Below are 25,228 nucleotides of genomic sequence, written 5' to 3'. Positions count from 1 at the left end.
GAACTTTCTGTGCTGTATTCCAGATGTGCAATAAACCCTTCTTGTTTAAGCTGACAGAGTCATTCTAGTCTAGAAATCAGGGTTGCAGTGCTCCCTCTGGGTATGGAGGCCCTCTCAGGGGGTCCAAAGCGAGTGGACTCTCCAAGGAGGGCCCACGGAGACAGACAGGCCTGTTGAAGGCTCAGAGGTGCAGCTGCAGAAGGCAGTGGATGCTAGGGCTAACCCCCTAGAGAGAGTGACTCCAGAGAAGGGCTGTCACACACAGTGCTTTCCCCAGGAATTGAAATTGGGGGTGGGGGTTGAATTTACGGTGGTGTGTGGGTGGTGTGCTGTATAGCACCATAGTAAAATCTGAAAAATGTTTCATGACCGTTTTAAAAAACGCACAAATTAAAAGTTGGCTACTCAAGCCTTCTGTGAAGCACTACATCTACATCCTTCTTGGTTTCTTGTTATAAAATTTTGCACAACTCTGTTAATGAACTTCTTGAATGCAATGCATTCATCTTTGGTGGCTTCTTGTGTGTCCGGTACTTCCATTTCTTCAGTTGATATGCTCATTAGTTCATTCACATGATCAGGCAGAAGGCAACTTCTTTCAGAACACAAAATTCTATTCAACGATGAAAAAGAACACTCAACTGTAACTGTTGTTCCTGGGATGAAAGAAGTAGGAATTCATCTCTTGCTACTCCCAGTCACATAGCATAAAGATTTGGTCGAGCCACTAGTGATGATAAAAAAAGAAGTTGCAGTCAAATCTTCATTCATTCGTCGTATGAAATTCCACTGTGTTCAAATTCTCTATTCTATCCTGAGCACATGGAAGCCCCATTGCTGGTAGTGACTCACTCCACTCAACTGTCAGTGTTTTATTGGACAGGGATCTGTAAAAGCTATATAGAGGTTGAGTAGAATCTAGAAGTCGCTGTTGTAGATTTTAAGAATCAAGTCTGTGTACTTTCAGTTGTCTTAACAAAAACACTTCTTGTCTTCTTCACTTAAGGAATCAATATAAATGCCTTCATTAGTCAGTTTCTGGACTGAAGTTTTTGCTGCTTCTAGTACTTTTTCAATGGATAGCTCTCTGATTCATCCAAATGTAGCTTCTATTGCTAGACAAAGATCTACTACTGTTGTAGCAGATGCCTGGATAGCATTGTTTAATGACCCAAGTGGTTTCAACAGGACACTTACAAGAGAGAGAATGGCAATAGTCTTCTCTGAATGTAGTAGCAAAAGTAATTCACCAGCCTCACTACTTAGATCCATCCCATCTTGGTAGATACTTAAGTCAGTAATAATGGCTGGAGTAATTTTAAGACAGCAGCTAAGGATTGCTCATGAGAAAGCCAGAGGGTTTTCCCAGGTTGGACTAGTTTGAACTTCAGTCCCAGTGTATCTTCTATATTTTCCAAGATATTCAGTCTTTTTGGACTTTTCTGAAAGAAGAATACAAAGACGACATTAAATGTATAGCTTTTTAAAGATGTCTTTTGAAGAGTCTACAGCTTGTACTAGCGCTAGTTGGAGTAGATGGCCTCTGCAATGTGTATAGGAGAGATTAGGGTTACACTTTTCTCTGAGCAAAGCTTGTACTTCATCATGTCTTCCAGAGAAATGTGCAGCTCCATCAAATGCACAAGCAGCCATATGTTTGGGGTCCAACTGACAAGCATTTAACTCTAAGATGTGGGTTGTCACAGATGCAGCCGATGTGTCTTCTATAAACTTAAAGATATAGAAATGCATCTACTGGCCTACCATTGACATCAAGATAATGTACACAATGACTTAATACTTGATGCCTATTTGCATCAGTGCATTCATCAGCCATGTATGCAAATTTTTTGAACGTGATGAGAGAGTTCTTCACTTTTTCAACTGTTGAGTCTTTCACTGTTGCACCACATGCTTCTAGCCAGTCAGTTGAGCTTCTTGCAGAAAGATAGTGAGCGTTTGCTGGTCTTGTTTGGAACCAGTGTTCAACTTCAGGATGAACAAGTGACAATGCACTTAACATTGGCCTCCAGTTTGTAGTGTGTGGTATCTCTTGCTTAAATAGAAAGTATGATGCCATGTTTGTTCGCATGAACTGTGTTGTGTCTCTAGCATTCTTAACAGCCTCATTAACACTCCCTGGTGTTGTCCTGGGTCAGTGGAGACTCAGAGTTCAGAGGTGCTTTCACATGAGTTCACCTCCCAGGTGGTGGGCAAGAAAGCACCTTGTTCGTTCCTCCAGCTACTCACTGTTTGCTCTGGCCACTGTTCTTCATTGTGCCACCGTTCACTCCATCGCTCTGTTGCCAGTGGCCCTATACCATCATTGTCTGCTGCCACTGTGACCTCTGTGAGTTGGTCTCTTGAGGTTCCACCCAGCTCTGAGCCCTGGTCTACACTACAGGGTGAGGTTGAATTTAGCCGCGTTCGGTCGATTTTAAAATGGATGCATCCACACAACCAACCCCGTTCCATCAACTTAAAATCGACTTCTGTACTCCTCCCCGGCAAGGGGAGTAGTGATAAAAATCGACCTTGCTGGGTCAAATTTGGGGTAGTACGGATGCAAATCAACATTATTGGCCTCCAAGAGCTATCCCAGAGTTCTCCAATGTGACCGCTCTGGACAGCACTTCCAACTCCGATGCACTAGCCAGGTACACAGGAAAAGCCCCAGGAAATTTTGAATTTTATTTCCTGTTTGGTCAGCGTGGTGAGCTCAGCAGCACAGGTGACCATGCAGTCCCCCCCAGAATTACAAATGAGCTCTAGCATGGACCGAAAGGGAGATACTGGATCTGATTGCTGTATGGGGAGAAGCATCTGTGCATGCAGAACTCCGAGCAAAAAGAAGAAATGCGAATATATTTGCCAAAATCTCACAGGGCATGATGGACTGAGGCTACAACAGGGACACTCAGCAGTGCCATGTGAAAGTTAAGGAGCTCAGGCAAGCTTATCAAAAGACACACGAGGCAAACGAACGCTCTGGGTCAGACCTTCATACATGCCGCTTCTATGATCAGCTGCATGGCATTCTAGGGGCGGGGGGGGGGACCCTACCACTACCCCACCACTGTCCGTGGACACCTGCAAGGGGGCGGGGGGGGGGGGAAGGAGGTCTCACGCAACAGGGAGGAGGATTTTGTGGTGGAGGAGGAAGAGAATGCGCAGCAGGCAAGCGGTGAATCCATTCTCCCCAGCAGCCAGAACCTTTTCATCACCCTGGACCCAATACCCTCCAAAGGCAGAATCCCCAACCCTGAAGCTGGAGAAGGCAGCTCTGGTGAGTACACATTTGTAACTACAGTACAGGGTTTAAAAGCAATAATGTTTAACTTGTCCTGAAGAATTGGGATGCATTCACGGCCAGTATAGCTACTGGAAAAGTCTGTTCACATGTCCCTGGAGGATTCCCGCTCCATCCCCAGACATCTCCATGAAGCTCTCCTGGAGGTACTCTGAAAGCCTTTGCAGAAGGTTTCTGGGAAGTGCTGCCTTATTTTGTCCTCCACAGTAGGACACTTTACCACAGCAAGCCAGTAGCAAGTATTCTGGAATCATGGCAGCGAAAGGTCCTGGGTTTTGGTCGCATTCAAGCAACATTCGGTCTCTATCTTTCTGTGTTAGCCTCAGGAGAGCGATATCATTCATGGTCACTTGGTTGAAATAGGAGAATTTTTGTAAGGGAAGAGTAAAAGGACCCCATTCATGCTGGGCTGTTTGCGCTTGGGTAAAAGGGATCATCCCAGACACACCTCCCACCACGTGGGGGGGTGGTGGGAGGTGTGTGCTGCACATCCACCCGAAAACCGCAGCCCCTCCTTTTGAATGTGAAACCCAACCCATTGCTTGCTATGGGAAAGGATGGCACTGCAGTTTGAAACCATTCCCACATCTTATGCGTAAGAAGCCAACCCTGCGTACCCTGTGCCTTACCATGGTTGCCTAGAAACTGAATTCTGTTGCCCAGCCATGTGTGATGTATCACCATACCAGCAGGCGCTCAATATAAAAGGCAAAATGCAACCTTGTACCTAACGCACATGTGCTGTCTGCTGTGAGTTGCTTGATTCACTGTGAAAGAGTATCCCTTTTGCTCTCAGAAATGTATCATCTTAAATTTTACACTCCCTTTTTATCCCCCCAGGTGCAAATGTTTCTACGCTCCCCCATCATCTCCATCCCTGACGTTATCACAGATTAGAAAGCGGAAAAAAAAAAAAAACGCACTTGCGATGACATGTTTTCCGAGCTCATGCAGTCCTCCCGCACTGATAGGGCACAGCTTAATGTATGGAGGCATTCAGCGTTCGAGGCCAGGAAAGCATTAAGTGAGCATGAAGAACAGAGGCAGGAGTGCGAAGCTGAGGCTAATGGGGGAGCAAACTGACATGATGAAGCATCTGGTGTAGCTGCAGAAAAGCCAACAGGAGCACAGACCCCCGCTGCATCCATTGTATAGCCACCTGACCTCCTCACCCAGATGCCCAAGAACGCGTCGGGGGAGGCTCCAGGCACCCAGCCATTCCACTCCAGAGGATGGCCCAAGCAACAGAAGGCTGTCATTCAAACAGTTTGATTTGTAGTGTGGCTACAAAAGCAATGTGGCCTTGTCCTTCCCTCCTCCCGCACCCCACCTGGACTACCTTGTCAGTTATCTCACTTTTTTTTTTTTTTTTTTAATTAAGAATGCATGGTTTCAAAACAGTAGTTACTTTATTTCAAAGGGGAGAGGGAGGGTGGTTTGGTTACACAGAATTAAAATCAACCGCGGGGGGCGGGTTTGCATCAAGTAGAAGCACACACAGCAGTCACACTGTAGCCTGACCGGTCATGAAACTGGTTTTCAAAGCCTCTTTGATGCGCAGTGTGCTTAGCTGTACTCTTCTAATTGCCCTGGTGTCGGGTTGCTCAAAATTGGATGCCAGGCGATTTACCTCAACCTCCCACCCCAACATAAACATCTCCCCCTTACTCTCACAGATATTATGGAGCAAGCAGCAATAACAATGGGAATGTTGGTTGCGCTGAGGTCTGACCTAGTCAGCAAACAGCGCCAGTGAGCTTTTAAACGTCCAAAGACGCATTCTACCACCATACAGGACTCCTTAAACCACTCACACTATCCATCCCAGTAACTGCAGAACACCAGGCCATTCAAACCATTGTTACAGCTACTACCAGGAATAGTACTGGAAGACACTGCACCCATAAGGTTTTAAAAGAGTTTGTTTCTCCTCCTCAAATACTGTTGCAAGACAATGCAAAGGTCTGGAAAGTCCTGGGTCTCCTGTTGCTTGCACCTGGGAGACACCTACATGTGCAGATGTACTATCTTACCGATGGAGTTGCTGGCATGTCAGTTCAACTGGGGAAAACTGCACAATACAGTTGAGATGCTGGGGAACTGGTGAAAACCACTAGGCTATGAATGGTAAATTTTAAATGGTAGCTAGAATTAACCACTGTTGATGTGGATCCAATTAACCAATGTTTTGTTTCACACCAAAATTCACTGCAGTGATAAATGGAACGACTTTGCAACCCATACCCATTTTTCATAATGTAACTGAATTACAGGCTGAATTGAGATTACAGAAGTGCACTTTAAAAGCAGTACCCAAGTTTGGGCATCCTATTCCTCCCTTGAACCTAGATCTTAAAAGCTCAATAGCCATGAACAGGGAATTGAAGAGTTAACTAGCCCCTCGTGGTGGGAACAAGTATACACATGGAGATTATATCCATGATGAAGAGGGATAACAACCAAAGCTCTAAATGACAAAATGTGATTGTGGTAATTGTAATTTTAATTTTGACAGTACAAGTTTATTAGTTGTACAAGTATATTTGACATGCTTAATGTAATAAAACCAACATAGCATGTAGGGTTTTAAGGTGGGAAATGTAGAATAAGTATAAAATAGAAGATATATAGGCAGTAAAGGAGGTCCTAATCAGCAAGTAAAAGAAGGCCATGAGAATAAGTAGTATTATTGTAGTGTTGGAAGGATGTTACGGTTTCAATCAATAAAATAAAGAATTACAGTAAAAAGACAAAGAAAAAGTGTCTTAAAAGAAACAAACCCAAACCTTCCCACTGTTCTGCTGGTAAGCAAGCCAGGTGGGGGACAAGAGAAGATAAGGAAAGGAAAGGCCTTGGAAAGAACAGAGGCTATAAATCTTATCTGGATTAAGACTGGAAATAAGGTGAATTGTCTCAAGTTGGTTTTTAGCTCAACTCAGTAACTGTCAGTTACATCACTTGTTTGTTAAAGCAGTGGTCCTGGTACTCAGAGGTCTTCCGGGGGTACATCAACTCATCTAGATATTTGCCTAGTTTTACTACAGGCTACATAAAAAGCACTAGCGAAGTCTGCCCCAGCAGCCAGACCCGTGCTGCAGCCCTGGGACTGGAGGAGCTCTCACTTCCCACTGTGGCGCCAGGGCTGTGGGGACAGAGCTTCTCCGGTCTGGGGGGCGGGTGCAGAAAGGAGCAAAGGGGTTGCCGGGCTGCAATGGGGGGGGGGCAGAATGGAGGGGACCCTGGGTGGAACTGGGGTGGACCCCGAGGAAGGAGCAGAAGGGTGGGGGAGGGCCCCCCCACTTGCTCTGGCCCAGGGCCCCAGGAAATCTTAATCTGCCTCTGCTCCTGGTTGAGAAATTCTGAACTAGACAATCTTGTTCTTGAATGCCACAGAAGTGACTGATGTCCAACTCTAAAGCTAGACAAATCTAGGTGAGGTGACCACAGACCCTCTTAATGGGCACAAGTTTATCTTAGGCCCCAAATCTTGCAAACTTTAACTATGCAAAGTGTCCCATCGGCAACAGAAATACTTTTGCACTTAAAGAACCTGCAAGGATTTGCAGGATTAAGGCTAAATTTGAACTATGCATTTAAAAAAAAAAAAAATCATGAAGTGCTTTGAAATCTACTGATGTTAAGTACTATGTAAGAGGTAGGTATTGTGTGATTCTACGTAAATTTTACTAGATAACAAGCTTTCTAAGTTTTAATAAAACTTCCTAGGAGAAAATTCAGGACTTCCCCCAGATGGGGAAAAGGAAGCCTAGAATACTAAGGCAAAAGCTCGAATAGTAAAACTAAGCTCTCTAATCAGAATGTCACGAATTCCATAACGTACATTGGTTAAGTAAGGCCAAAACTGAATTTCAAATACTTTAAAACGTAAACATGTATTTGTAATGTGAATGGGCATGTCAGTGACTGACAATTAAAGCAGATTTTTATCCTAAAGTCTGATCCTGCAGACACTTACATACACAAACTTTCCACATGTTGAAGTTCAATGGGACTATTTATATGCATAAAATAAATTAAGTGCATAAGTGCACTTCGGGATTATGCCATAACCTAACTTTTAAACTTGAGCACAGATCTAATCAAAGGAAGGCAAACAACCTGAAGGCCAGTCCTTGCTTACAAACAGCCCCCTAACCTGAAGCAAATACTCACCAGCAACCACACTCCACACAACAAAAACACTAACCCAGGAACCTAACCTTGCCACAAAGCCTGTTGCCAACTGTGTCCACATATCTATTCAGGGGACACCATCATAGGACCTAATCACATCAGCCACACTATCAGAGGCTCATTCACCTGCACATCTACCAATCTGATATATACCATCATGTGCCAGCAATTCCCCTCTGCCATGTACATTGGCCAAACCGGACAGTCTCTACATAAAAGAATAAATGGACACAAACCAGATGTCAGGAATTATAACAGTCAAAAACCAGTCAGAGAACACTTCAATCTCCCTCGTCACTCAATTACAGACCTAAAAGTCACAATATTACAACAAAAAAAACTTCAAGACGACTCCAACGAGAGACTACTGAATTGGAATTAATTTGCAAACTGGACACCATTAAATTAGGCTTGAATAAAGACTCAGGAGTGGATGTGTCATTACACAGAATAAAACTATTTCCCCATGTTTATTTTTCCCCCCTACTGTTCCTCACACGTTCTTGTCAACTGCTGGAAATGGCCCATCTTGATTATCACTACAAAAGGTTTTTTTCCTCTCCTGCTGGTAATAAGAAAAGGAGTACTTGTGGCACCTTAGAGACTAACCAATTTATTTGAGCATGAGCTTTCGTGAGCTACAGCTCACTTCATCGGATGCATACCGTGGAAACTGCAGAAGACATTATATACACACAGAGACCATGAAACAATACCTCCTCCCACCTCACTGTCCTGCTGGTAATAGCTTATCTAAAGTGATCATCAAGTTGGGACATTTCCAGCACAAATCCAGGTTCTCTCACCCTCCGCCCCCCCCACACAAACTCACTCTCCTGCTGGTAATAGCCCATCCAAAGTGACCACTCTCTTCACAATAGTTCACCTTAACTGATCACTCTCATTATACTGGTTTCAGAGTAACAGCCGTGTTAGTCTGTCTTTGCAAAAAGAAAAGGAGTACTTGTGGCACCTTAGAGACTAACAATTTATTTGAGCATGAGCTTTCGTCATCCGATGAAGTGAGCTGTAAAGTACTCCTGTTCTTTTTGCGGATACAGACTAACACGGCTGCTACTCTGCAACTTGAAGTTAGGAATTAACAATATTTAGATGCAACAAAGCTGACCAAACAGTAGATGGTGCTATAATTGCATGTCTTGTGAAATCAAGTGTTCAGAATGCTCTTCTACTTAAAAGTTTTGTTTTTAAATCAGAAAAAAGAGAGATCTGTATAATGGTAGTGCCAGGAAACTCTAATCAGACTATAATCTTTGGTTTCAGAGTAACAGCCGTGTTAGTCTGTCTTTGCAAAAAGAAAAGGAGTACTTGTGGCACCTTAGAGACTAACCAATTTATTTGAGCATGAGCTTTCATGAGCTACAGCTCACTTCATCGGATGCATTCAGTGTAGCTCACGAAAGCTCATGCTCAAATAAATTGGTTAGTCTCTAAGGTGCCACAAGTACTCCTTTTCTTTTTACTATAATCTTTGGCACCAATCCTGCAAACATTTACACATACCTTTAAATCAAAGGGACTATTGCTTGGCATTAAGGACATGCATAAGTGTTTGCAGCACTGTGCCTAAACAGACAATAAGTTGAGAAAGCCAATTTCTCCCATGCATCGGGAGGCTTCAAAAGAGTGTTTCTTTGGACAACAAGGCTGTATTATGTTGTGGCCTGCGGTTAATTAGAGTAGGATTCCAAAATCTACTTCCAAAGAAAGTTGTGGATTTAATGTACTACTTTAAAACGCAAAGCAATTAGGAATATTTGTCCTGTCAATACAGGATTTTTTGATCTAAACAGTGGAAATACAATTTCTTGTCATTTGGTAAATTGCAACAAATATTGTATTTATTTCAGTGCCATTGTTTGCACTTTTAGATGAAACCTCAAGAAGATCACCCCATGGTACAGCTATTATATTTCTAAAATTGGGAAGAACTAGAGCAGGGGTCGGCAACCTATGGCACGTGTGCCAAAGATGGCATGCGAACCAATTTTTAATGGCACGCTGCTGTCTGGGACCCTGGCAGACAGCAGCATGCCATTAAAAATCCTGCCCAGCCCCACCCACCGCTCTCTCCTTGCAGGGCAGGCAAGCTTCCCCCTCACCGCGCCTCTTCCCCCAGCATGCTGGATTCCTGCCCCTCCTCCTCCCTCCCTGCGGAAAAACAGAGCAGCAGCACGGTCTCTGGTCCGGGGACCTTGGGGAAGGGGGGTGGAATTGGCATATCCCCTCCAGGTCCCTGCTGTGAGCCGCCCACACCCCCAGACCCCTGCATCCCCCACACCCAGACTCTTGCACCCCCCACATCCCCATCCTGAGCACCAAACGGAGCTCCTGCACACACACACACCCCACATTCCCACCTGCACCCCATGCACCAAATGGGAGCTGCCCAGGTAAGCGCTCCACACCCAAACCTCCTGCCCCAACCCTGAGCCCCCTCCCTCATTCTAGCTCCTGGCCAGACCCTGGACCCCAACCTGCTCCTTCACCCCCAGTCCTGTTCTCAGCGCACTCCCATCCTCATCTCAGTGCAGAGAGAGGAAGAGAATGGCTAGAGCCAGGGAGAAGGTAGGTATGTAAACAGGGTCAGGACCCCAGACCAGCAGCAGGCTGAGCAGGGCTGGCAGCTAGGACCTTGACTGGCAGGAGCTGGTGGACGGAACCTCAGACCGGCAGCGGGCTGAGCTGCTCAGCCCACTGCTGGTGTGGGGTCCCGGCCGCAAGCCCTGCTCAGCCCACTGCCGGTCTGGGGTTCTAGCTGCTGCCCCTTGCCAGCCGGGGTCCTGGTCACAGGCCCCGCTCAGCCTGCTGCTGGCCTAGGTGAACAGAACCCCAGGCCGGCAGCAGGCTGAGCGGGCCAGTGGTGTAAGATCAGCATTTTAATTTAATTTCAAATGAAGCTTCTTAAGCATTTTGAAAACCTTGTTTACATACGACAATAGTTTAGTTATAGAATATATAGACTTATAGAGAGAGACCGTCTAAAAAACTTTAAAATGTATTATTGGCACACAAAACCTTAAAGTGAATAAATGAAGATTCAGCACACCACTTCTAAAAGGTTGCCGACCCCCTAACTAGAGCTTTACTTGGCTGGCTAGGTATCAAGCCTGCCCTGTTTAGGACAAATCTCCAGCATGTCTGCATGACTTCAAGAGTTGAACTTCTAAAACTAATATCAGGTTGCCTTAATGAGACACAGAGGAGATTATAATTTTTATTTACCTATAAAAATTTAACTAGAAAGTGGAGCATAAAAAACAGGTTTTGCTTGACCTGCGCATACAGGTTGGGACACTGAATAGGTGAACAATATTTATCACACTTTCACCTTGGCAAGATTGAACACGGCTCTGGTATCAGGGGCAGGGCGCCGGGGGGGCGGGGCACCAAGGAAGGGAGCGCGGGAGGGAAGCCCCACAGGGAGGGAGGGCGGCGGGGGGCTGGGATCCACCGGGTCTCCCCCCGCCCTTACCTGAGCCGCGCCCGGGCAGAGACGCCGAAGAAGCGGCCCGGTGTCCGGACAGCGACGCTGCCGCTGACGACACCGCCACCGCCCCCGCCCGGCCTCCCCGCGGCTCCCCGGAACGCGGCCAGGAGCCAGCGGCAGGAGGAGGCCGCGGAGGCCCGCAGGAGGCTGGCGGTGCCCGGAGCAGCCATAGCAGAGGTAGACAAGAAGAAAGCACAACCGACCCCGTCCACAACGAGTAAAGTCCACCCGCTTATACAACCGGCACAAGCTACGGCTATTCCCCAAGGCACTTACGTCTTCTACGGGGCGTAGCCCTCGCTCCACTTGCAAGTGAGTGGTGATAGTTGGTACGCAAAAGGCGCAGAGCAAGCTCCTCCTTCTGTGCAGGAGATACGCAACGTACGTAGAACCGTCCTCTAGTCTACAGCTGCGGGCAAGTAAATTGCGTAGCGTGCTCCTTGTTTGAAGCTGTGGAAGGGGTTAGGCCGTATCCCGGGCGCCCTCCCCAGCCTCGCCCCCTGTCTCATGCTCCAGCCCCCTGCCCTCCAGTTACCCCTCTGGGTGCCCCCACATGCAGCCCCTCCAATGCCCCTACCTGCTGTTGCAGCCCCCACTGCTTGTCTCTGGCCACTGCACAGTGCCGCCATGAGCCCCAGCTCTCAGGAGCTGGCTTCTCAGTCGCTTGGCCCCAGCTCCCCTGTCACAGGGTTTGTGGAGACTGACAGTCCTCTTTACTCTCCATTCTTCCAGGGGTGACCGGTTCACCCATCGCCCCATTTCTAGTATGCAGCAGGGCCCTCACCTCCCCCTGGATCTAACAGGTCAGAAGGATCATTATCGCCCTTTCCCTAGTGGAGCTGGATCCTAGCAAACTGACCTCAGCTCTGTTCCCCGTCTTTTACAGGAAGGGCACCAGGCAAGCCCCAGCCGCAGGAAGCCAGACTCCTGTACCCAGTCTGATAAAACTTTTCACACTGTCATGTAATCTTATTATGGCAAGGGTCAGCACAGTTAAACCTAGTTCTTTATTTTTGCTTGTGAGGAAACCTTTAGTCTTGGAAGAAAATGATGTGGTGCTGTTTATCTCTTGCAGTTTCTATAGGAGATCTGTGGCAAGCATCAAGGGAACTTGCTGTCTGCCTTAATATCTCCAGCTAGAGTCAATTATTGAGGCAGAGTTGCACCATGGGCTTTGGTGTTGGAATTGAATACCTGGAAGAGGGGATTGCCGGTATGCCATTTGTGACCACTTCTATTTCAGGATTGGCATATATTTGTGAATAAAACAAGTTACACTAAGAATATTCTCAGACTCTTTCTCCTCCCAGGTGGGAACCAGCAAACCTCCCGATATCTGATTCCACTTAGCAAAGGAATGACAATACATGCTCGTTCACCTGCACATCTACCAATGTGATATATGCCATTATGTGCAAGCAGTGCCCCTCTGCCATGTACATTGGTCAAACTGGACAGTCTCTACGTAAAAGAATAAATGGACACAAATCAGATGTCAAGGATTATAACATTCATAAACCAGTCGGAGAACACTTCAATCTCTCTGGTCACGCGATTACAGACATGAAAGTTGCGATATTACAACAAAAGAGCTTCAAATCCAGACTCCAGCGAGAAACTGTTGAATCGGAATTCATTTGCAAATTGGATACAATTAACTTAGGCTTGAATAGAGACTGGGAGTGGCTAAGTCATTATGCAAGGTAACCTATTTCCTCTTGTTTTTTCCTACCCCCTTCCGCCCCCCCTGTTCCTCAGACGTTCTTGTTAAACCCTGGATTTGTGCTGGAAATGGCCTACCTTGATTATCATACACATTGTAAGGAGAGTGATCACTTCAGATAAGCTATTACCAGCAGGAGAGTGGGGTGGGGGAAGAAAACCTTTTGAAGTGATAAACACCCATTTTTTCATAGTCTGTGTGTATAAAAACATCCTCACTGCATTTTCCACTTTTATGCATCCGATGAAGTGAGCTGTAGCTCACGAAAGCTTATGCTCAAATAAATTGGTTAGTCTCTAAGGTGGGACAAGTACTCCTTTTCTTTTTGCGAATACAGACTAACATGGCTGCTACTCTGAAACAATACATGCCATATGAACAATGATAACAGAATGTTGAAAGTGCACAATGAAGCACTCAAAAGTCAGAAAAAGTCAAAGCTGAGATTGCCTATGCAATCTTAACTCAGACCTTTTGTGCGTATGCATTAGTACACAGTCTTTAGTTACATGATCACGCACTACAATACTGTATCTGCAGATTCCCTACATCCTTCAGCATGCAGGTTGGACAGTGAATGAGGAAAGAGTGCAATATTTATTTCAAAATACCTTATTTAAACAAAAGTGAAGAGGAATGGGTAACAGTCAGGAATCCCTGAATTTGGATTTTCAAGAAGTTTGATTTGGTGAGCGTTTGGCCCTGGCTGCCTTATGAATTCAGGTCTGTGCCTTTGCTGCTCTCAGATGTGGAGTTAGAGGTAATGGAGAGTGGGGGCAAGCCTTGTTACATTTCTTTTGGGCAGAATCCTTTTATACAGTTCAAATAGGGACAGTAACCTCAAATAGAGTCTGAATCTGGTGCTAAAGTTTCTCTGTCAAACTTCATTTGGACCTCTTCCGTCATTGTTTATGTCAACATAGCTTTCACAGTGCCTGTAATAGTTGGCACTCAGAAGAGTAAGTGAAGTGGTGGCTGTGTCCTATTATCCCTTCTGAAGTTGATCCTCCTCATTTTCCTTTCCTTCCAAAGATCTCCATGCTTTGTACAAATCAAGAGAATCTTCTTCCCAGTTTTGGCTTACCCTGAGTCTGTGATTTAAAAAAGTATTTGAATTACCTAGACATTAAGGAGAGCTCTAAATTTCAACTTGGGTAAGTTTAAGTAGTTTTTTTTTCCCCTCTAAAAGTCCATCTTGTGTGGATGTAAGCAGAGTCAGAATGAGCTCTACCCTGACATCTGATGGTAAGCTGTGGAAAAGGACTTCAGGGGCTGATCTCGTTTCCGTGAGCACTCTTGTTTGCATGGGCACACCCAGCCTGCCTAACTTGATGGGCTGCTTGTCCAAATGGTCACTTTGGCTGCTGTGGGATCCCCAGTCTCTCTGTTGTTGGGGCAGGAGTAATAAAGGGTTGTTATCCTGCTTATGTGAATCAAGGACAGTAGAACTGTACTTGGCATTTTATGATGGAGGGACTGGCCCTCAACTAAGTAGCACTTGCTAGGCAAGGGACATGGGTTCCAAAACCCAGTGAATTAAGAGAGGTTGGGGATATCTATGTGGGCCCCTTCTGAGGGCCTGAAACGCTACTTTGACCCCTCCTTTCTCAATGGTGTAATAACAGAGCTAATTTTGGCTCCATTCGGAGTCTTGTTACCTGCTGCAGAGCTGAAATCAGTGACAGCTAGGTCTAAGCATTAGACCTACTTTGGGCTACTGGTGTACCAGCACTGAGGCTCCCTCCTACGACCAGCTAAAAATCACTGAGAGCTGAAGTTGCTGAGAGCTGTGTTAAGCAGGGCAGGGGGCCTGAAGACAAGTTTGTGAGCAGACAGCAGGACATCTAGCCGAATGGAGTGGTTAGCAGGGCAGCTGATCGAGAGGTGTGGCTGGTGGTGAAGACTGCAGCAGAAGCCCTGGAGAGGCATGGCACTTGGCTGTCAAGCAGCGGAGCATATAAGATGCTTCCCCCATACCGCCTTCCACTTCCACCCAGGCTGGGAGGTAAACTCTGCAGATGAACTTCTGAACTCTGGGGGGGCTGAACTGATCAAGGACAGAAACTGGAGGGGGAGGGGGGATGAATGTTGCGTTGCTGGACTTAAGACCCTGAGGGGAAAAGGACATTGCCAAACTTACTTGTGGTGGGTCTTTTGCTCATGGTTGGTGTTATGAATCATGTTTGTGGTGTTTCCCCCACATAATGCTGCAATGTTTCCCTCCTTTATTAAAAGGCTTTTGCTACACTCAGACTCTGTGCTTGCGAGAGGGGAAGTATTGCTTCTTGGAGGCGCCCAGGGGGGTGGTATGTAATTGTCCCAGGTTACTGGGTGGTGACTCCAGCCAGTTTTGCATTGTGTTATTGAAACGGAAACCCTAGATACTGAACCCAGCCCTTGTCGCTGCCAACTCTGACGGGCAGAAGGGTTACATGTATTTTATTATGTGGGGGCACAATGTAATTGGTGGGGGCCGGGGGGGGGGCAAAAGTGGAAAACAGGAAGCCAGCAGTGGTCCTACCTCTACCACACTCTGTAAACTCCTGGGGGGCTGGTATCATCTTTTTTTTTATTAGAAATGTATGTAATAATGGCACAATGTGGTCTGAACTCCTGATTATGGTAGCACCTAGAGGTTCCAGTGGAAATAACAATAAAGGCCTGTTTATGACTGCACAGGGCGCAGGGCAGCCATGAACTACAAACCCATGACTTTCAGCCGAATGCTCACTCCTCTTGTCAATGCTTCCTCTGTTATTTCTCTCTTGCTGGTTAAACCTTATTATCTGTAATAGATATAGTTCATAGATTCCGAGGCCAGAAGGGACCATTGTGATGGTGGTACTCGACAAAAATGAATCCTTACAACCCTCCACTGAAACACACAAACAATACAAAAAGAATAAGTGAATGTCCTTTGATGTTGGAGACTGTAGTTACTGTGTATCTGGTTGTCTGCACCATAACACCAGTTTTAATTCCATTCACTTAGTAGGAAAGTGAATAATCAGGCTCCGTCTGCCTGGCTGTACTGAACTCTGAAAAGTAGTTCCTTGTAGGGTCCTCTAGGGCAGTGTTTCTCAACCTTTTAAAAGCTGAGACCAGCTTGTTGCCTTCCTAAATTGTGTCAGGGAGATCTCAGGGACTGGTGCTGGTCCACGGACTGGTTATTGAGAAATAGTGATCTGGGAAGCAGCAAGTCAGTATTAGTCTAACTGAGCTGATGCTCATTAAATATGTGCAGAAGATGTTTAGAAAAGGTGCTGTGCATGAGTGACGTCTCCTACCATGCAAGAGGTTTGCATCTCTGCCAGGGGTCATCATAGCAGCTAAGAAAGGGATATGCCTTGCTCATAACACCCCTAAACAGTATTTTACATTTCCGAGGTAGTGTATGGAGTAAAAAATTTCAAGCAATAGAAAATGAAAGACTTATAATGGTTAAATAGTATATTTTTTCATAAGAGAACTATGGGTGGAGAGAACTGGCAAGAAAATCTCCTTCAAGGAATACAGCCTGCATCTAGTGGAAATGTCACTCTGGGATATTCCAACCCATTGCCATTAATATAGCTGGTCAGAAGCGACTACTTGTGAATTAAAAAAACCCAGCACTTTTATGGTTATTTATTAGTGAATAAAGTCACGAAAGCTATGTTGGAAACAAAAATGCTATCATTACATAACCCAATATATGTATATTTTCAGCAATAGAGCTCATTTATGAAGCACTCAAGTGTCTGAAGATCCATTCAAAACAATACACCCATAACTACCTAATTGTGGATACTCTAATAAAAATTCAGAAAACCTACTGAAGGGTCAGCACTAAGTACACAGACACTTGGGACACTGTACAGTCCTGCAGTTTACAGGGCGTGGCTGTCCCATCAGTGATGTAATTGGAACAGGAGGTAACTCGGGATTGCTCCTTCCCTCTACCATCTTGGGATCACGCAAACGGTATCAGCATATTAAATGGTGGTTCTTGCTGTGCTGCCAATTCTTGCAACATCTGGTGTATGTTTTCTTAACGCTCCAGCTCGTGGAGTCTGGGATCATGTGAGAACTTTAACCGTTTAAAGAAAAGTAGCTTTCAGCTCTAATGGATGTGGGTAAAGAAGCTTGAAAATGTGAACCCTACAGGCTCAAACCAGAAGCCAAGTAAAGAGAACTTAAAGTCTGTTTTTAAAATGTAATGATTTTTTGAAGCATGACTTTCTGGGGCCTGACTCATGATTTTTGAACGCTTGGAGTTGGCAGTACTGTATTTGGCTCTTGGCTTTACCCAAACCCCCTCCGTTTAGGGCAAGATTAAGAACAGCTGAGGGGTATGCCCCTTGCAATACAAGACAGGCTGTCTGATGCCTGTCTGAGCCCTCTATTGGAAACTCAGACTGAGAACTGCATCTTGGCATTTGAAGCAAATTTGTTCTTGTGGCACTGCACTTCCTTTACCTCACTGGGTCCAGCATTTCTTCCTCTAGCAGCGGGAGGGCCTGGAGTCAATCAGTCCCACTTCAGAAATTTTTTTTCTATTTCTCCCTTGTATTTATTTTTCAATATTTACAAGGTGGGCCTCAGGGTAGGCTCAAGCAGTACTCTTCAACCAAACAAAAGAAACAAATTCATAACACAGAAAGGAAAATAGTCTTCTCCCTGCCCCCTCTGTACGGTGTTGCTTTGTTATGCTAGCTTCTGGATGCCAGTCCTTCCCCAGTCAGTGAGCTTAGTAGCTTCCCCTATACGGAGAAGAGGAGCCTTTTTTCCCTACTGCCACTTGTGTCTCATCTCTCATCCCTGTTGCCAGGGGGTGAGGGGGGTTTAAAGGTCACAGGCAGCCCTTAATTGGATTCAGTTGCGGCTCGCTGACCTAAGGTAACCTATTTTCCGTTAATAGGAAAAGGGCCTGCACCATTCTAGGACTGATATGCTTGACTTCCACAACTCTTATAGCTGTCTGGTCTGACTTTGTCACATTTTTTATTTCTCTCTAGCATTTACGTGTGATGTCGATTGATCTATGCCAAGCTGACACTGTGTGGGCCCAACCTCTGCAGCACATCTCATCCTGCTGGAGCATTACAGCAGCTGCTTCTAATATTTCTCAACTATTTGGCAATCCCCCAGACAGTGGTAAAACAATGCTGTAAATTTATTGCATTTGCTTTGTCACAGTTCTCATGTAGAGGTAGAGAAATGCATTTGTAAATATCTGTGACACCCTGGGTATTCTTTGCACCATTTTAGGGCTCTCTGCCAATATGTTGGCACCATTTTGAATTTAGAAAGCCACAGAACTATTACTGCAATCTCAAAACGGCTGAGGCAGCAATCTGTTTTATTACTTTATTCTTCTGACTTTGTTCTTCCATACAGAGAAGCAGTCGTAACAAAATCATGCAGTATTCTAGTCTGAAAACTAGCCAAATTCTATTTCAAACTTGTATAGCTCTACTGAAGTCAATGGAGCCATGCCCCGTTACTAACAGAAAACTTGGTCTAATATCTCTACACTCTATATACATAAAAGAAACAACTGAACTTCTAGTACTTACGTCAAATTCCTATATATTTGAGTGCAGTGTATTGTTTAGTGGCTTGTGTGGTCAGAAAACTGTATTACTGTATAGGGACTTGCAGTGAAACCCAGTAATACTCCCATTGACTTCCTGGGGCCAGGATTTTACATAGGGTGTCTGTGAATGTAAGAACAGTCATACTGAGTCAGACCAAAGGTCCATCGAACCCAGCATTCTGTCTTCCAACAGTGGCCAATACCAGGTACCCCAATGGGAATGAACAGAACAGGTAATCACCAAGTGATCCATTCCCTGTTGCCTATTCTCAGCTTCTGGCAAACAGAGACTAGGGAAACTATCCCTTCCTATCCTGGCTAATAGCCATTTATGGACCTATCTTCCATGAATTTATCTAGTTCTTTTTTGAACCCTGTTGTAGTCTTGGCCTTCACAACATCCTCTGGCAAGGAGTTCCACAGGTTGACTGTGCGTTGTGTGAAGAAATACTTCCTTTTGTTTGTTTTAAACCTGCTGCCTATTAATTTAATTTGGTGACCCCTAGTTATTATGTTATGAGAAGGAATAAATAACACTTCCTTACTTTCTCCACACCAGTCATGATTTTATAGACCTCTATCATATGCCCCCTTAGTCATCTCTTTTCCAACCTGAAAAGTCCCAGTCTTATTAATCTCTCCTCATATGGAAGCTGTTCCATACTCCTAATCATTTTTGTTGCCCTTTTCTGAACCTTTTTCAATTCCAATATATCTTTTCTGAGATGGGGCGATCACATCTGCACGCAGTATTCAAGATATGGGTGAAACATGGATTTATATAGAGACAATACTATATTTTCTGTCTTATTATCTGTCCCTTTCTTAATGATCCTCAACATTCTGTTCACTTTTTTGACGGCCGCTGCACATTGAGTGGATATTTTCAGAGAACTATCCACAGTGACTGCAAGATCTTTTTCTTTAGTGGTAACAGCTAATTTAGACCCCATCGTTTTATGTATATGGAAACATAATCCCAACTAATCTGCATTACTTTGCATTTATCAACATTGAATTTCATCTGCCACTTTGTTGCCCAATCACCCGGTTTTGTGAGAAACTATGGTACTTAAGAGCTCTTATGAGTAGAGCGGTATCTTATTAGGGTGGAAAGAATCCTTAACTTTTCAGTTATGCAATGAAGAAGTTAAAGGTATTTCCAGAAATCAGATCACAGCTATTTTTGTTGTCAGCTAGCATTTCTATATGTTTCTCATCTCATTTCACCTTGAGTACCTCTTTATGATTTATTAGGGTGTAGACCGCTAAACGTATCTGTTTGGCTGTGTGGATTTTGAATAGTGGATAAGGTCCTACTTGAATTGCAGGATGATTATCAAAAAATTGCAGCCAAGTTGCAAACAAACTATGGAAAATTGCAGAAAAGTAATATTGAACCTTATTATTTGCAGTAATAAAGTCCATTATTACTTTTCTGCTGTCAGCTGCCCAGGGCTCAGAGCAGGGACTTGGGGCTGACAGTGGGAACACAGGGCTGAGAGCAGGGCTCATGCTGTTGGCCGCCCGAGGCTGACACTGTCCAACTGGGGCTGAGAGTGGGAGCCCCTGCTATCAGCCGCTCAGGGCTGAGAGCAGGGGCCCAGGGCTGACAGTGGGAACGCAACAGCTCCTGCTGTTGGCCACCCAGGCTGACAGCGGCTGCATGGAGCTGACAGTAGGGGCTCCTGCTCTCAGCCCCAGGGCATCCGGGGCTCCCACTGTCAAAATTGCAGTGGAAACCTAATATTGCGAAAAGTTAAGTATGGCATTAATAGTGGATTAGTTTCCTTCCATATCTTTGTGCTGGATTACTGGGCTGGCAAAATCTTCATTTTGTTCAGTTACTCTCCAGGACATTTGCAACATGTCTGTGAAGATCTTCCACAGATGTCTGTCTCTCTGACTTGTCTCTGTAGAAATCAACAGGAGTATTTGCACCAGGCCAAAGGCTTGATCATAACTAGATTAAAGCAGTGGATTTTCAAACAGAGGTGATGCGTAGAGGAGGGCATCGGGGGGGGGGGGTCAAGTGACCCCCCCAGATTGGCCTGCTGGGGGTGGGAAGAGAGAGGGGCTCTGTCCTTCTCTCCCTGCGCCTCTCCCCTGGCATGCTGTGCTGCTCAGCTGGCAGCCAGGACGGGGATGGGAGGGAAAGCGGGATGGCGCCACTTCTGTCTCAGAGAGCTCTCCCTCCCAGCCAGGCTCTCTCAGGCAGAAGTGGCTTCATCCCGCTCCCCATCCGGCTGCCAGGGAGAGCAGCCAAACATGCTCGGGGGGAGGTGCAGGGAGAGACGGACAGAGCCCCTCTCCCTCCCTGCAGGTAACATGGGGTGGGGAGAGCGCTGCGGCCCTGGGTGCAGGGCGGGAGAGGTCGCTGGGCAGGGGAGATATGTGGGGTGGTCACATGTCCTCCCCTTTAGTTTGTGCTCCCATCCCCTCTCCAAGTACGGGGAGGCACCAGCGATCTGTTGTAGCCTGTAGAGCAGGGGTTCTCAACCTTTTTCTTTCTAAGGCCCCCTCAACGTGCTATAAAAATGCCAGGGCCCAGCAGAGGTGGGGAGGGAACTTGGGGCTCTGGGTGGGAGGGATCCTTGGGCATAGGCATAGTTTTACTTCTATTTGGGGGGCAAGGCCTGACGGGGCTCGAGCCAGCTCCGCACAGCAGAGTCCAAGGAGGGAGCGCCACTTTCACCCCCTGACTCACTCAGGAGGCCACCCAATCTGTCTGGGCTGTGGAGGGATGCAACCAAAAAATATAACTCAAAGTGGGGGACTCAGTTCAAAAAGTTTGAAAACCGCTTAGGGTGCAGGGAGGGGGTAGCTAGGGGCTGTGTGAAGTGAGGGGAGTCACTCAGGGTGCAGGGAGGGGGTAGCTAGGGGCTGTGTGCAGGCAGGGGAGTCACTCAGGGTGCAGGCAGGGGGTAGCTAGGGGCTGTGTATGGGCAGGGGCAGCTCCCAGTGCGGCTTCCAGCTTCAGTGTGGGGGGTGCTGGGGCTCGGGGCACCGGGTTTCAGCCGCGGGGCTCCGTGGCCTCCCTGAAAGGGCTCGCGGAACCCCAGGGCGCCACAGATCCCTGGTTGAGAACCGCTGCTGTAGAGCACTTGCCTGTGGTCTGTAGAGAGCTGGCTAGTTCACCTGCTGCTAGATCTCTTCCCTTGTCTCCAATTGCTAAATCATAAAAACAGATGAAGAAACATAATGTCCATATGTTCCAGATAAACAATACCAGTATTTGATAGATTGGAATGCTATGGGCAGTAAATGTGGACAGCGAACACTACTTCAAACCAACATAAGAACATATTGTCAGTCTCTCTTCCTACATGTCTAAAGGCAACAGTAAAACTAACTTCAGGGTGTGATAGCAAGTGATGCATAATTAGAGACTGCACGCTGGATTATCTTGCTGTGTGTTTTCTACAGGCATCCTAGCCATTGCTTGTCCCCCCAAAATGTCTGCTTACTAGAAATTGCCCTCAGGTTCTCAGGACATAATACTTCAGTGTGTGCTAGTTCCTGAGCGGGCACAAGATTCAGCACAATCCTCATGAAATCAATGGAGCTGTGCTGACTTACATCAGCTGAGGATCAAGCATTAAGAACTCCTCTTCTTGGGAACTAAAGTAGAGGTTAATCTTCTGCCCCGTATCATAAAGGACAGATCTTGGTGAGGGATAAAATAGTAGGCATGTCACTACCCAGATTATCTTCTCTTTCTTCTGAAGCCAATAAAACTATGCTTGTGACAAGGTCAACATCATCCTTTCATCACATCCTTTCATAAATTGGTCCAATGTAGTTAAATTGGTACAAACCCTTGTGTGTAGAAAAGGCCAAAGTCTTTGATGCTGCAAACGCTTAAGCATGTGAACAACTTTACTCACATGACCAGTTCCATTGTGTGAAAAGCCAGATGACCTGGACAATCACTTTGATTGTGAGATATTATCATACAGTGGTTGATGCAAATATTAAAACAAGGCTTGCTTTAATTTTCAGGATTTTATGTTTTAATTAGACGGTGCAACAGAAGATGGGACTACTCATTAGTAAAGTTACTCACATGCATCATTGTTCGTGGGCTCAGGGCCTAAAATCAGACTTTCTGCTTTGTAGGAAGCAGAGCTTTGTAGGTCTAATGGTTGGGAATCCTGGGTTCTGTTCCCGATCTTCCATTGGCTCAGTGGAACTCTGAGTGCTTAAATTTTATCAGAGATGTTATTTTAATGACATATTGTTTACCATAGATTAAGTGTACTCTTAATATTGTATTATGTTAATTTTATTTGCACAAAGAGAATCTTTTCTTTAGATAGGGATAAGAAAAATAAACTAAGATTTGTTATAATTGCTTTGCCCAGCAGGTTCTCTGTGTCATCTATACAGTATATACAAAGTTTCAGTGTGTAACTACATACAGGAATTTAAAAAATAGCTTGAATACCGGTTAAATATCTTGAATTCAAACTAAACCTCTAAGAACTAGGCTGCCAGTCCTACAATCATAATTCACCTCAGCAATATTTAGTCAATGAGTAAGTCTGATTGAAACTAATGGGACTACTTGTGTGGTTTAAGGGTATGCAGGATTGAACTCTCAGAGTATTGTATTTGTATTGCATTAGTGCCTAGAAGCCCATCAAGATTAGCTTGTGCTAGGTGCTGTACAAATGACTTCTGGCTAGCTAGTAGTTTTGTGACTGTGCTGGATAAGTTTAGATCCAAGTTTGCAGGTCCCGGATGATCTTGTTAACAGAAATATAGAGTAAAATGTTATCAAAATTAAAGTCTTATTTAGGGGCTCTGACAAATTGCCTGGGACATCATAACACCTGGAACAGAGGCTGGTCCTCTTTGTTTAGGGTGACTTCCTGGGGTCTTGTCTAGATGAGGAATTTTCTTACTGGCAGTTCTTCTCAACAGTACAGCTGCATCACACAATCAATAATGGGAGCTCTAATCCAGACTGAAAGTGAGGATTTTTATTACTTTTAAACCTGCTCTGAATAGAGCACGTGAAATGACTTGGATTATAGCCGCTTTGGGAAGAAGCTACAATCCAAGTTTGGGACAGCCTCTGTTTTTTGTTTTGTTTTGTTATGTGTTTGTATCATGTCTAGCACAGTATGGCCCTGATCCATAACTGGGGTTATCACAATACTAATAAGACATTGTGGAAAAATGCCAGTGTCTAGTTTTTCACCGCTAATAGCACTAATATAACTACACGACTGCTGAAAAAACAACCTACTACCTTAAAATGCTTTATTCTCCTCTTATTTGCACAGATATATATCTGGAATAATGGCACCTGAGCCAATAGTTATGCCAACATATATGATACAAGTATTGGGCCTTAGTCAGTCGCATGCCGTCTGTGTATACAAGGCATGCATTGCGTTCTTGACCAGTTGTGTGTTGTCCAACTGGTGGCCCCGTGGGCCAGATCTGGCCCATGAGATAATTCTTTCTGTCCCCCATGGAGGATGCCATTTTGTAGAATGTGCATGGTCATGCTGCATGGAGGATGCCATTTTGGACTGCCTAAGGCATGCAAGTGAGTTGTTGCATGCCTTACAAAAATTCACTGGCTGAGGCATTCCTAAAAGAGCCTATCGTGTGTGTGTGCGCACGCAATATTTTTGTGAAAGTTGTTTTCCTATTTGATGTCAGAACAAAAATGAGTGAAAGCTGATGGTTATTGTGCAAAGGTGTAGTATTAACACATATTGCAGTAGTTGCTAGAGTCAACCAGGTAAAGACTCCATTAGATGCTGCATATAGAGAAATGATAGTATCTGGACCAAAGAGCTTACAATCTAAAGGCCTAGCATGTGTGTCTAAGGAATTTGATCATTTGATGTGTATAGTAAGTTAATTTATATTTAATATTCCTTACTGCTTTCTGTACTGCTACAGAAACAAACAGACAAATTACAAAAATATTATTCATGGCCTATTGTGCCATCTATATTTTTCCAGCAAAACACCCTAAACAGGATATAAGAAGGCACAACATGGACCTCAACTACCAGTTATATGGGTTATTTTGTAAATCAGTATCTATCTGTGACTTTCTTTCAGTCTCTGAGGTATTTATAACTGCTTCTTGAGGCTGAATGTAGGCTTTTAACTCTTCTGATATCTCTGGCTGGGAGAATGAAAACTATCCTCTCAAATATGGTTAACTTTAAACAACCCTAGCTAGAGTTCTGATAGGGCCCTTCCATAAAGAATGGCAAGAGCTCTTTGAGGAGCATGTTAAGAGCCGGTAAAGCTTCGAACTTTGTGACACAATTAATTATGAAGTAGAGTTGCAAGTTTGGATTCAAATAAATTTTTCCAAGTTTGCAGTATTTTGGCATATCTAACAAGGTTTTCTGAAACATGGGTCCAAGCTCTGTCAGTTGTATAATAACACTTGAAATTGTTTATTATATAAACTAACTGCTGAAGCATAAATGGATTAGAAGGTGTGGATTTCTGTAATAACAAGATTTCCTGAAATGTGGCATGAAGGCTGAAATCACTGGCTGGAGGTGGGAGTAGATATCTTGATAGTGAATGAGAGATCACAGGTGGGATGGGGATAGGTCATGAAGGGCCTTGAAAATGAAGACAAGCATTTTATGTTTGATAGGATAGAGAAGGGGAGCCATTGGAGAGATGCAAAGAGAGGTGTGATGTGGTCAAAGGAACATGTTGGGAGGATGATCTTTGCAGCAGCATTCTGAATGGGTATAAGCAGGGAAAGATTGCATTTGTCAAGGCCAGAGAGAAAGATGTTGCAGTCACTGAGACACAATATGATGAGTGTTCTAGCTGTGTGGATGGATAGGAAAGGCTGTATCTTCGATATACTTCTATTGCTGCTTTATGATTTAAAGAGGGACTACTTTAAATTTTTTT

General features: G+C 45.0%; 1 protein-coding gene and 1 long non-coding RNA gene across 4 annotated transcripts in view; one reads left to right on the top strand and one right to left on the bottom strand.

The window, feature by feature from the left end:
* The window catches only part of FDX1 (ferredoxin 1), a 55,794-nt gene extending 43,929 nt beyond the window's left edge, over positions 1-11,865 (bottom strand). Inside the window, exon 1 of one of the 2 annotated variants that reach the window (XM_075127233.1) lies at positions 11,593-11,865. In XM_075127233.1, the coding sequence (XP_074983334.1) occupies positions 11,593-11,774 (182 nt within the window). In that variant the 5' untranslated portion in view covers positions 11,775-11,865. Of the gene's footprint in view, positions 1-11,000; positions 11,186-11,592 lie in introns of those variants that run through there. The other variant, XM_048844915.2, reaches the window with a different exon arrangement.
* LOC125634344 (uncharacterized) lies at positions 11,197-14,985 on the top strand. 2 transcript variants are annotated; one of them, XR_012667875.1, is made up of 4 exons: positions 11,197-11,327; positions 12,091-12,228; positions 12,326-13,892; positions 14,406-14,985. It is a non-coding gene; the product is annotated as an uncharacterized LOC125634344 (long non-coding RNA). The 2 variants fall into 2 exon arrangements; XR_007355883.2 differs by having other exon boundaries at positions 12,326-14,985.
* Positions 14,986-25,228: the final 10,243 nt, after the last annotated feature.

Source organism: Caretta caretta, chromosome 1 (genome assembly GCF_965140235.1).
Source record: "Caretta caretta isolate rCarCar2 chromosome 1, rCarCar1.hap1, whole genome shotgun sequence".
Lineage (NCBI taxonomy): Eukaryota > Metazoa > Chordata > Testudines > Cheloniidae > Caretta > Caretta caretta.
This window is presented reverse-complemented; position numbering and strand designations above follow the sequence as displayed.